This window comes from Macrosteles quadrilineatus, unplaced genomic scaffold (genome assembly GCF_028750875.1).
Source record: "Macrosteles quadrilineatus isolate MER2022 unplaced genomic scaffold, UCM_ALF_1.0 Scaffold_8__2_contigs__length_117827958, whole genome shotgun sequence".
NCBI classification, from domain to species: domain Eukaryota; kingdom Metazoa; phylum Arthropoda; class Insecta; order Hemiptera; family Cicadellidae; genus Macrosteles; species Macrosteles quadrilineatus.
The window spans coordinates 420,776-434,121 of record NW_026542601.1 but is presented as its reverse complement, the minus strand read 5'-3'; the positions used below and the strand labels follow the sequence as shown (position 1 = coordinate 434,121).

The following is a 13,346-nucleotide window of genomic DNA, read 5'->3' as shown; positions in this document are numbered from 1 at the left end:
CAGAGACCTTAATTTACAGACAGTTGTTGGATATACTGTAGTCTACTGTAGACACCCATGTTTTTGTTTAGATACCCACAATTGATAATCCAAAAGATACCTCTTTATTTGTTCATTTCTTGTAAGTCCCGAGGAAAATTTATCATTACTGTTTACAAATATTGTTTTGTTTGGCAATCACTTTAACGCCCTTAAAACTCCCTAAAACTTTTAGTTTAAATCTCATTGTTATTTTCAGTGTCAGGTACTAAATTTACCGAAACCAAACCAGACGACCGTAGTGCAACTTTAACCCGCTTCTCAGTTATGGTAAGAATGAAGTGTGAAATTTGATTGGTTTTAACTAATGATTTTGTTTTTTTTTCCTCACAGAAAAAAGGAAGTAGAGAAAAGGTATGTTTTATGTAATTTCACTTGGCTGTGTTGCTGTGTAACGAGTTTGTATATGACGAATGATGCTTTTTAGGTTGTTAGCAAGTCACCTTTAAAAATTATTTAATAAATGTACTGATTCTGCTATTTTATAGGAAAAAGAAAACCTAATGTACTGCTATAAACAATAATTGCATGCAAAATAGTATCGGTGTAAACGCTTGCAAGGTGCAGATAAATGTGTAAATTTCCTCCTATAAATATATAAATATTCGAATTCATTATACAAATCTAGTTGTTGACATTGACGGAATACCAATTGCTTACAATAACTAGAATTATGGAGACATAAACATATAAATAAACCTATACATTAACATAAATTATTGTTTGAAAAATATTTAATTTCAGTTAGTAGACTCCTTTGCATTAATTTTCACTCAGCGTCGATCACCCATGTGACTTGCCCACATCAGGCTGCTTTGTGTGACGGTTCGTGCCACAGCACATGGCTGCAACCAAGCTGAACCAAGTAACTGCGCAACTACAGTAGTTTGTATAACGCCCCAAGTGACCGCTAGGAAGCAGCACCTTACAGTGTCGAGCTAACTGACGTCATGCTGATTGTGCGGATGCCCCTCCATGGCCAGTATGGCTAGGAACGGGGAGAACTCAACTGAAGTTAGTCTAAATTAGGGATGGAGGAGATTGGATTTTTAGTTTAAGACGAGACGAGACAAGATTTTTGATTTCTCATTTAATTTTGAGACAAGATCGAGACGGGATTTTCCTTCTCATACATAACGGGAAATGCACGTTGACATTTTTATCTGATTTTGTAACATTGTTAGGTTACTGTTTAAATACAAAAATAATTATAATAGGCAAGAATATTTAAAATCTTTTATTAAAAAACTTAGTATAAAAAAATGTATATTAATTACACCTAACTTATTAAAAATAACGCTCACGCTTAGGAAACATGGTGATATCAGTTAGGATAGAGTTAAACTTATCTTAAAATAAAATAAATCATAAAATAAAAGCAATAATAATTTGTATAAAATACTTACTTGTTTTGGCTATGTTTACAGTAGTAAAACATGCCACACACTGACACACTGCTTACACTTAACAAAACATCTCAAATAATAAAACAATTAAAGTAATATTTACATGTAAAGAATTAATTAAATAAGAACGCATTTGTAAAGAAAATGCAACTACAACACGCTCCTGTACTGCACGGTTGCATTGACTTTTTGCAGGCGTTTTTATTTAATTTGTTTTTATCTCGTCTCAAAATCGATCACCACTTACCATCTTTTTTTGTATATTTACCGTCTTGTGAGTAACAGTATAAGCGTAAATATATGTGTAAATATATGTGTTATAAGACATTTCTTTTATTTACTTTCCAACTTTCTAAAGCCCAGAACTGTGCCCAAAAACCTCCGTTACTGATTTAGCTCCTGAACCAATTGCAACGATTTTTCCATTAATGTTTTGATATTAAGAAAATCAACTTATTCTGAATTTCTGCTTATCCGCAAAGGCTTTGGTCCCAAATAGTTTGGAATAGTAGGACTCTACTGCATGAAGATCATCCAATTAACCATATAAATACTCTATATTTATGTCCAAGGTACTGTATTTGATTTGTTTTCTACTCAGTTAAATTAAATGTATATGGCAGCAAACAATTTTCTGTTTTAAAGCATGGCTATCATCTATGTTTTAGGTTAAACAAGATAGATTCTGTTAATTAATTTATGGATCAGATGAATGAGAGAAGAAATGAGTCATGCATGTTACCGACAAGACAATGTGCATCTTAGCACATTTCATAAAATTATAAATTGTATAGCTTCTCCAGACAGTCTCTAGGGATAGTTTATGTTGGAAAAATCCTTCATAATAATAGTTAGATTTGCATGAACTTAATAAAACAAAATTTTAATCCCAACAAAAAGAAATAGCGAAGTATCTTATCAAAGCTAAATCCTAAGCAATTAAGCCACTGAAGTCCATCTTCCCTTGAACTAAGAAGCAGGCCTGCAGTTTACATGTGTTGCGCTATGGGGCTGAGAGATCACCACATACATTGTGGGGGGAATTTTTCTATTCTTTGCTCCCCCAACCAACCTAAAATCTCTTGCGCGTCTGGGCTCCGGCCCACCTACCTTATTTATAAAAGCGGCCCTGCTAAGAAGACTGGGAAATCTACTTTGAAGGCCATTAAAAAACAATCATGGATGGCCAAAGCAGCCTGGATGGCCACTCATCAAGTATGTCATGATGGATCAGATATCATGAAGATGTTTCCAATCTGAAAAAGAAGACAAAATACCTTTATTTGGAAGTTCAATCTCCTTAAGCTTGAAGACTGTTCACAATGGACTAAACAATTTTAGAGAAAAAAGAAGATAATTAACATTAACATTTCAATCTGAAATATTAATAAACAACGGTTTTACCTTTTTAACAATTTAGTTTAAAAATATTCAGTCTAAAATTGAGGACGAATGTTACAGGCGCTTCAGAGACAACAGCGGCAGTCCTCTCGGCCGTTACCTCACGAAACAACGGAAGTGACAGAAAACGAAGTCTCACGTACACCAGAAGATTCCGTTTGTAGCATGGAGGGTCCAAGTGCCATCTACGGCGATGGACCCTCCACCTACAGTGAGCTCGGGGGGTTTGGCACCCCCAATATTCTCCATCGTAACAAACAGTAGAAGGTTTGGTAATTTTCTGATGGCTGTTGAAAGAGCAATCCACATAAGAGTCTAAAAAAGATTAATTTAAAATTTTTTTCCTGATTGAGTTTATCATTTCATTCTACCAAATAGAAATTGAGGGGAATTATATTACCGTGAAGAATCTTAAGGTGGAAAGTGTAAGTTTTCTGTATGAATAGAAAAAGTAAAAAAATTGAATAGAATCAAAAATTGATTTCAAGATATTGTATTTTAATTAACTCTTTATCATGATCTACGTTTAAGTATACAAACTGCTATTACCTATTTTTTTATGGGCGCTATTGTTAGAATTTGATATATAAAAAAAATTATTTACATAATTTTCAATTATCCACTTTACAGATAGAAAACACACACAATATTATTTGTATTTAACATTAACATCAGATCTATACCCTAGGAGAAAACATTTTCTGATATAAATTCTTTGAAGTGCAACATTTAATTTAACTCTTTACTTTGTGTATAATTAAGTTTATATTCCCAACAAGTTGCAAGAGTGGGCAACTATTGAGCTCCTACTTTTCCCCTTAGTATTTGATACCGATATCCGATGTGATCATGAGAGATGCTAGTCCCTAATATGTAGCCCTTTCAGAGTATAACAGTAAACATGATGGTGAATTTGAAATACAATTTCACAGTAGCTTACTCTGTCAGTGACTATTACAGTAAAATAAGTGATTTTTCAATTCTAAAAGTGGCAACAAATTTTACATGTTAAAGAGGGATGTTAACTTCCAAAAGTGTATTATTAAGTCAAACGTATATCTCTAGTAAAGCTAATCATAAGTGATATTGCTGAATAAAACACCTAAACAATTTTGAAAAGGTATTGAAAAGAAAACTTATTATTTTGTAAGGTATAACTCTCAAGTAAAAATGATTTGGCATCTATATCAATCAAACAGCAAAATATTAATTACAATTGGTGTAGTTCTAATCAAGTGACTCATTTCTAGAAGTTAAAGTGCCCAAACCAAAACCTAACAGATATGTATTTTTTTGTTATCCAAGGGTTCAAGAATTTAAATTATATTAGATTACCTAGTTTTGTTGCCTATAGGTTCTTGATCAAGATATTTTATAAATCCAACAGATAGCATATTTTGCTGATCACTTTTCATTTTCTCCACATTAGGGAACTGCGCTTAGCACAACAAAAACAGCAAACAATATGCATTGGCTATTTCCTATTTGCTTTGATTAAAAAAATTAAATTAGAGTTAAGTGAAAACAGTCATGTCAAGATAGAAGGAGCTCAAATGCAATTCAATTTACTGTTATCAGCTTCATCTATAAAGTCTCGTTCTATATCAAGACCTTAGGATTGTGAAAATTTAATTTTTTCAGCAAAATATGAAACATTTGTGCATTTTGTTATTTTGTAATGTGTTAACATAACGTATCAATTTTAAAAGCTCTAAAATTTTCCTATACTTTTTAACAGTTAACAGTAGACATTTTTGGATTGATCTGTTATATTGAATCATTAAAAAAAAAGAAAAGTAAACATTTGACAGTTTTTGGTAAGAAAAAGTGCAGTGCCTGATATACATTACTGTATATTTTACAATAAAAGGTTTAAATTACCTGTATCCGTCAAGTGATCCTGGTTCTTGACCGATACAGGTAATTTAAACCTTTTATTATAAAAATCAGTGATCCAGAGGCTATACCATAAAAATGAAATTGTATTTTTTAATGCATTTTTATGAATCCGGGTGAATAAATCATAAGATTACGTCATTTCAATGTGCCAATTTACTTAGTTTTTACAACTTTACCTCAACAAAAAGATTCAGTGCATATGCTGGAATGTCCATCATAGAGTGTCATATCTTCTGCCACTTTTCCACTGGCTCGAAGATGTAATCATGTATATATACATACACAAAGACATCAATAGGCCTGACAGCATCTTGTGATGCACCAATGACCAATCCATCTATTTATCCATTACATAATATACACTATATATTGTACTGATCTCTGTAGTAGCAGCTTATTCTGTCTAGTTTGTAAAATCCGATAGATTAGATTCCTGAGCTTTTGTTTGCATATTTTTTATAACTGTCCTATGCTCAATTGTAATAATTTTAAACCCTGTAACAGAAGGCGTACCTATTGGTAAGCCATAGTTTTTATAAAACAAAGGTCGGACTTGCTTTTGTAAATAAACCGTTAAAAGACAAATCGTAAGTGTGAGAATCCTGCCCGTTATATTATCATTGTTTAAGAACTTAACTTAAATGTGATTTATTACACTTACCAGCTGTCTTTATAAATGTTATATCACTGTAAGTATCATAAATCAGCTGTTCCATAACCATTCCTCCTTTGAAAACATTTCTTTTTTGAGGAGTCGTAATAAATGTATATTTTGAACCGATATCTAAATCTATGTTTAGGTTTAAACGTACAGGGTAATACTATAACAGTACTTTGAGTGTCTGAGTTCTGTTGGAGTGTGTACATTTAAACCGTGTTAAAGTGACATTTAAAATTAAAATGTAAAATGGTTACGAATCTAAGAAATAAATAAATATTATTTATTTTTATACCCGTTTTATGTTTATTTTGGTGTTTTGTTAACATTAAACAACTGTGTATTTATTACTGATCCTTGTGTACTTACTGAGTTTTGCAAGCTTAGAGGACAATATATGTCTCAGAGACTGTTTATGTGGAAGAGGTGGGTGGAATGACTGTGAAACTACTAATGATTGGAAAAAATGAATTAAACTTATTCTTGAGGTTGTATTCAGGTTGTCATCACTATTTTACAAAGTAAACAAAATACAAAAAGTCTGAACCATAGATTGCATGGTCTGAACACAGTATTGTATAATGGTATTGCAGTAGAGTGGTTTTTGCCAATAAGCCGAGTTAGACTTTGCTGGTTTCAGACTGGCACCATTGACTATATAACACTGTAGTGTTATATAGTCAATGCTGGCACTATTACTTTCTAAGATAGTGTTATTAACGCGAGTGAGATTTTGTTTACTAAAAGGTTGGCTAATACAATTCAAACGAAACACAATGTGAGTAGGATGTACAAGAATGTTGATTTCAAATTGGAAAGGGTAATTCAACTAAAATACTCCTAAAAGTATTGATTTTGTGTGTCAAAATCATTTACTTTTTGAAAAACTGCCAACAACTTTTACTATCACAGTGAAAAAGGTGCGTATATGGTTACTGATTTTACATTTGAAATAAAACAGAACCATATGATAGCTTATCTAAATTAATTATGAAATAAAACTGTATAGTACCTTTTAACAGATTCACCACCCACTACCACATGACTTGAGTTACACATGAATGTGTCCCCTAAAAGAGAATGTGCTAAACTGAAATCTTTCAGTATGCATGTAAAACGAATCATAAACTTGTAACAGTTCACGGCGAGTTTAAAAGAGAATGATACAATGCTTGTAATATATAAATGTGCTATTTAAAATCCACGAACTGATGTTAGAAAATAACTGTAGAAAAAAGAGCTGTAGAATACATTTTTAACAGCATATCATTGCAGCGTAAATGTAGGAGTATAATGGAGTGAATGTAGGAGTATAATGGAGTCAATGTAGGAGTATTATGGAGAGAATGTAGGAGTATGATGGAGTGAATGTAGGAGTATGATGGAGGGAATGTAGGAGTATGATGGAATGAATGTAGGAGTATGATGGAGAGAATGTAGGAGTATGATGGAGTGAATGTAGGAGTACTGTATAATGGAGTGAATGAAGGAGTATAATATAGTGAATGTAGGAGTGTGGTGGGGTGAATGTAGGAGTACTGTACAATGGAGTGAATGAATGAGTATAATGGAGTGAATGTAGGAGTACTGTATAATGGAGTGAATGAAGGAGTATAATGGAGTGAATGTAGGAGTATGATGGAGGGAATGTAGGAGTATGATGGAGTGAATGTAGGAGTATGATGGAGTGAATGCAAGAGTACAGTATAATGGAGTGAATGAAGGAGTATAATGGAGTGAATGTAGGAGTATGATGGAGTGAATTTAGGAGTATGATGGAGTGAATGTAGGAGTATGATAGAGTGAATGTAGGAGTATGATGGAGTGAATGTAGGAGTATGATGGAGTGAATGCAGGAGTACTGTATAATGGAGTGAATGAAGGAGTATAATGGAGTGAATGTAGGAGTATGATGGAGGGAATGTAGGAGTATGATGGAATGAATGTAGGAGTATGATGGAGAGAATGTAGGAGTATGATGGAGTGAATGTAGGAGTACTGTATAATGGAGTGAATGAAGGAGTATAATGGAGTGAATGTAGGAGTGTGGTGGGGTGAATGTAGGAGTACTGTACAATGGAGTGAATGAATGAGTATAATGGAGTGAATGTAGGAGTACTGTATAATGGAGTGAATGAAGGAGTATAATGGAGTGAATGTAGGAGTATGATGGAGGGAATGTAGGAGTATGATGGAGTGAATGTAGGAGTATGATGGAGTGAATGCAAGAGTACAGTATAATGGAGTGAATGAAGGAGTATAATGGAGTGAATGTAGGAGTATGATGGAGTGAATTTAGGAGTATGATGGAGTGAATGTAGGAGTATGATAGAGTGAATGTAGGAGTATGATGGAGTGAATGTAGGAGTATGATGGAGTGAATGCAGGAGTACTGTATAATGGAGTGAATGAAGGAGTATAATGGAGTGAATGTAGGAGTATGATGGAGGGAATGTAGGAGTATGATGGAATGAATGTAGGAGTATGATGGAGAGAATGTAGGAGTATGATGGAGTGAATGTAGGAGTACTGTATAATGGAGTGAATGAAGGAGTATAATGGAGTGAATGTAGGAGTATGATGGAGGGAATGTAGGAGTATGATGGAGTGAATGTAGGAGTATGATGGAGTGAATGCAAGAGTACAGTATAATGGAGTGAATGAAGGAGTATAATGGAGTGAATGTAGGAGTATGATGGAGTGAATGTAGGAGTACTGTATAATGGAGTGAATGTAGGAGTATTATGGAGTGAATGTAGGAGTATAATGGAGTGAATTTAGGAGTATGATGGAGTGAATTTAGGAGTATGATGGAGTGAATGTAGGAGTATGATAGAGTGAATGTAGGAGTATGATGGAGTGAATGTAGGAGTATGATGGAGTGAATGCAGGAGTACTGTATAATGGAGTGAATGAAGGAGTATAATGGATTGAATATAGGAGTATGATGAAGTGGATTTAGGAGTATGATGGAGTGAATGTAGGAGTATAATGGAGTGAATGTAGGAGAATGATGGAGTGAATGTAGGAGTATAATGATAATAGAGTGAATGATATTTGCAAAACGTTTACTGTCTCGAGCTATTTCCTTAGCCTAGCAATTATTATTTAAATATTTAATGATTAAGGGCAGCTAATCATGTTTTGACAAAAAAAAAAAAAAAAACTTGTGGCTTTTCTCAGCATCAAACTGACAACTTTTCCATTTTTAGAGGAGCACTCTGTCGTTCTCTTAAGTTTGAAAAACACAAATATTTTATTTTGTAACTTATTTTCTGACAAGTGTGCTATATAAATAATTACACACTATCGAAATTTTACCACGTAAAATAATCTTCACTGAATCCAAACTGAAAATAAATAACAGCTACGACCACAATGAGCTGTGTCAGTAACAGGAGATTGGTGTGGATAGCAAAATTGAAATTGGATTGAAAATGTAACCAATCGTCAGGTGCACTGGTGTACAATATAGCAGTTGAATTGGTTTTCGAGCTTTACCGAAATCGTTTCCAGTTTTAAATTACGCTATAAAACTACCAGGTTGGAACTGTTGTATAGGATTTGATTTTGCTGTGTTTTCACTGTAAGTCACATTTATAAATTGGTTTGATACATATTTGCAAACAAATGCTATGACTGCACTGAGAAAAATTTTCATGATTATAGATGAGTGTGGAAAATAGGTATACATTGATTATACATAATCAATGTTTTATTTTAGAGGTGATTGTAACTTACCCGTATTTCTCAGGAATTTCGGTGGCCAATGGCATTTTTGTTGGGACATCTGAGAGTTCTTCACAAATTTCAAAGTAATGTTTAAAGACGGAAAATTTGAATACTAAAACACTGAAATATTCTGTTAGACTTGTATAGATGCATAATCTATCTGTCATCATTTCGATGTATTTCCATCAAAATTTTATTCCTACCAAGTTGAATTGTTATTTTTAGGGAATCTATGATAGAAAGTTAATTTGTATATGGTACCGTTCATTTTTATACATACAGCACAAGCTAATTTTCATAGGTAAACAAAAAAAATAAATACAAAAAGTCTGTCTAAAAAAATAAGACAGATTATCATTAGGAGCTTATAGGTTAGAGGTGTTGTGAGAAATGTTATAAGCTCAGGGGTGAGCAAACATGTCGCACTAAAAAACCAAAGTTAACAATGCATTAGCGTAAATGTCAAAGAAAAAGGACAAATGAAGTCCACATATATTATTGAACAAACACAATACACAATTTTTGGAAGGACGAAGACAAAGGGTACATAAATTGATATAGAGCGTTCATATACTGAACAATCAGGTATATGTTCAGTAGAACAAAATCTGAACCGTATTTAGCTTCTAAATTCCAACTTAAAGACTTAAACTAAGTTTTCAAGGAAAAATTAAAACTTTATACAATAGTTGTGTTTTGTGCAGGACATTTCAGTTGCTAAATATGGTTTTAAACAAGGGATTAAAAGTTATTGAAGGATTGTAAATAAGTTTATTATTTCTAAAAAAATAAGTTGAAAGTTGTAAAATCTGTTCTCAACTAAGAGAGAAACACATAGTGTTGCTCATTATCCTCAACCAAGACTAACTAATATGACATTGTACATATTTACAATAAGAATTGAAGTTGCACTATTCAAACTAGGTTTATTGAAGTGCATGCTAGTTTTATTACTTTCGTGACAATTAACACAACCGATTGGTAAACTCTAAATTTACTACTTTATTATGTAACGAATTCTATTTTCAATTGCCTGAATCATTATATCACAGATGTAAAGCTGAACCACATACAATAGAGGAAAGTTACTCTAATGTCTATGGCTTTACAGTTTTGTCAGAGGTAGTGCTAACCTCTGCCACCGTATACTTGCCAGCACTTATGCTCGACAATGTTCTTGTTTTGTCTGATTAACTCTGACAATGACCCTGGATAAAAACATACTAAAAAAATTAAATCTTTCAAGACTTGATTGCCTATTTTGTAAAGGTGAGATATAATTTTGGTTAGGAAAAGTAAAAAGATTCTTCCCTCAAAAAACGTTCCCTCAAAAAACTTTTATAACTTGATCTTGATCCCACATAAAGATGTTATTTCCTAATTAATAAATCTATCAGATAAATTTAGTAGTTTCATCAACTTTAACTTTTATCTATCTCCGGAACATCAGCATTGCGGTCGCGGAGTGCAGACAATGCCATCAGCAGCTGTCTTTGTCTTGAGATGTTTATCTGGATTACTTTGGTACTTCGCCTTGCCTCACTTGCTTTTATAGCCTCGTTACAAACAAGATAAGAGGTGGGTTTTATTACCATACTAAACGCTATATTTAGCTTACCATTTTGGCAACTTTTTAAAAGTCACAGTAATTTTAATGCCCCAAAACTTCGGGCTGATTCAATTCATAATTCATACTGTACCTTTAATTCATATAGGTTATCCTAAAACCCTTTACCTACGACCGTTTTTTAAAGTAGCCATTTCAGTCCAGTTCTTAGAATTGAAAAGTTTCACTTTACAGCTGTTTACTTTCATATCCACATAGTTTCATTTCATATCCGCATAGTTTTCTCATATCCACACAGGTAACGGACCAATGAGGTTCAAGTATTGAGAGAAAAGAATTAAAATTGTAATGCTTCGAACGTCAACTGGAGCTGATCAGCTGATCAGTTGACCAATTTAATTGTTGATCCGACTTGTTCATGTTGATACTCGCGTATTCTTAATTAAGTTGGTGGAAGGCCAAAAATAAATGAAAGATTTGCCGAATTGTACCTGATACAATATTATTTATGGTAAGAATGCTGCTAGCAATGTAATATTTAACGAAGTTTAACAAACACGTAATTACAGGAAATCAGCTGATTATACAACAAGTCGTTGCATCACTTTCAGTGGCAATGACAATACTCGAAAACATAACCTCTCTAAAAAGTTATCAGTAGTGATTGTTAGTAATTAAATCCAGATTGATAGTAATTAAAAAACGGTCGTAGGTAAAGTAGTGTACGCAACTCGCGTTAATAGTCTTTACGACACTCGTAGAAGTTTTTAAGGCACTCGCCAAGGCTCGTGCCTTAAATTTTCTACTCGTGTCGTAAAGACTCACTTAACGCAATCGTTGCGTAAACTACTATAACTTAATACCATAGAGGCACCTATCGTCAGCAAATTGCAATACTTTATACGACAAATAAGGTAAAGTTATATTACAATGAAATAGATAGGCCTACCTACAGTATCTTATATGGATCAGGTTACATTTTATCCAATAGTCAATGATTTTACCCAAAGTAATGATTCAAATACAAAACCAAGAGTAAAGAAACCTTTAAATAAAGCAGAAAAGATGGACCCAGCAGTGAAGGAAAGTTTATTCCGACCACGTAGCAAAGTAAAGCCAGTCTAGCTCAGTGTGTAGCGGCTATAGCATATAGGCTCACTATCAAACATGTCCTTGGATTACTTCTGAACAGGATCTCTCGAAGAGTAGTCTTTTTTTTATACATGAGAGGTACTCTTTAAAGATATATTGTACTTTTTTTGTAAACACAAATTTCAACAAAATGTCAGCAAATGTTTCTCAGGAAATGTTACGGTATCTATTTTCTTAATGCATATACATAAAAGTAAACTTTGCTGTACAGTATTAATCATTTACCAAAATGAAGACAATATGCTTGGCAAGGCTACTTACTCTAATTAAACCACTAAAATTTACTTTGATCAAATATATTTATAAATTAAAATAGGCTCAAAAATAAGCACGAACAATTAATTTAAAATAAAAATAAAAATAACATGGGCCTTACTGGTTGCCATGCTGGTGCCGAAATAACAACGAAGTATAAACAGAAAATCAAAACAAATGGAAGAAATTCCAATCACATGTTTTATTAAACAGCGTGGGGTGAAATAGAGAAGTCTGTACATTAGATATTTTTGTTCGAGTTTTCGACCACTGAACGACCTCTAGTTGTTATTATTGTTCACCTCTGTATCATGACCGTTAAGATAAAAGTATTTGTAATGGTTAGAATCTTTATGTATTTATAATTTTATTGACTATGCCAATATCTGTAATACATGGATCAACGGCAGTAAAGATTTTTTATTCTTTGGTTCTAATTTGAGTAAATACAACAGCAATTCTCTATATAATAGCCTGTGCTATAAAGTGTACTATACTGTATACACAGAGCTCCCAGTTGACGGTTTAAAAACACCCAGATATTGTGTCAACTAGAAATTCTAGTTAATCCCAAGTACTGTAGGATACATAATGGAACAGACGCTTGCTCAAGTCCTTAGAACACCACACTAAAGCAGTTACAACACCAATTATATTTACTGATTATGTTTGATCAACAAGCATTTTAACATTAACTTGTTTTTGGTTTACACATTTGTGTTGAAGATAAACAATTCTGTAGAGTGAAATGAAATTGGATAACGTTTCCGAAAGTAATGTTTTATTTCTTACAAATGGACATTATAGTATTAAATGCAAGAGAGAAAAATATATACAGCAGAACCCTCTGTAATTGGCTCAGTCAATTGTGTCCAATTAGGAATAAATTGGCTATGACTACAGTTTATATCGGTGAAGTGTGTTCTTCAGTATAAAAAAAACCAAGGCAACGGATTAAGGCAAACGGGGCAAAGTATCTTTTCGAGCCTCACCTGTTTTCGTCAAACTACAATTCGAGCTAAATGATATCACTTAACTCTTATTGATAAGATGTTCGGTAAGTTTTTGACTCAATAGCTTATTTCCTCTAAGTTGGGATCCAGCGTTAATTTATGAAATAATTACATCACAAAGTATCATGAGTACATACACTGAATAAAACTCTACTAATTATTAACTTTTTAACTTTATGAAACTTATAACCCTGAATTACCACGGACCTGTGTTATACCAAAGT

At 33.1% G+C, this 13,346-nt stretch overlaps 1 protein-coding gene across 3 annotated transcripts in view; it reads left to right on the top strand.

The window, feature by feature from the left end:
* LOC129000819 (probable G-protein coupled receptor 158) overlaps positions 1 to 3,562 on the top strand; it is a 52,441-nt gene extending 48,879 nt beyond the window's left edge. The window contains exons 14-15 of one of the 3 annotated variants that reach the window (XM_054427843.1): positions 373 to 393; positions 2,907 to 3,562. In XM_054427843.1, the coding sequence (XP_054283818.1) occupies positions 373 to 393; positions 2,907 to 3,110 (225 nt within the window). In that variant the 3' untranslated portion in view covers positions 3,111 to 3,562. Of the gene's footprint in view, positions 1 to 238; positions 310 to 372; positions 394 to 2,906 lie in introns of all 3 variants that reach the window. The other 2 variants (XM_054427845.1, XM_054427844.1) reach the window with 2 other exon arrangements.
* Positions 3,563 to 13,346: the final 9,784 nt, after the last annotated feature.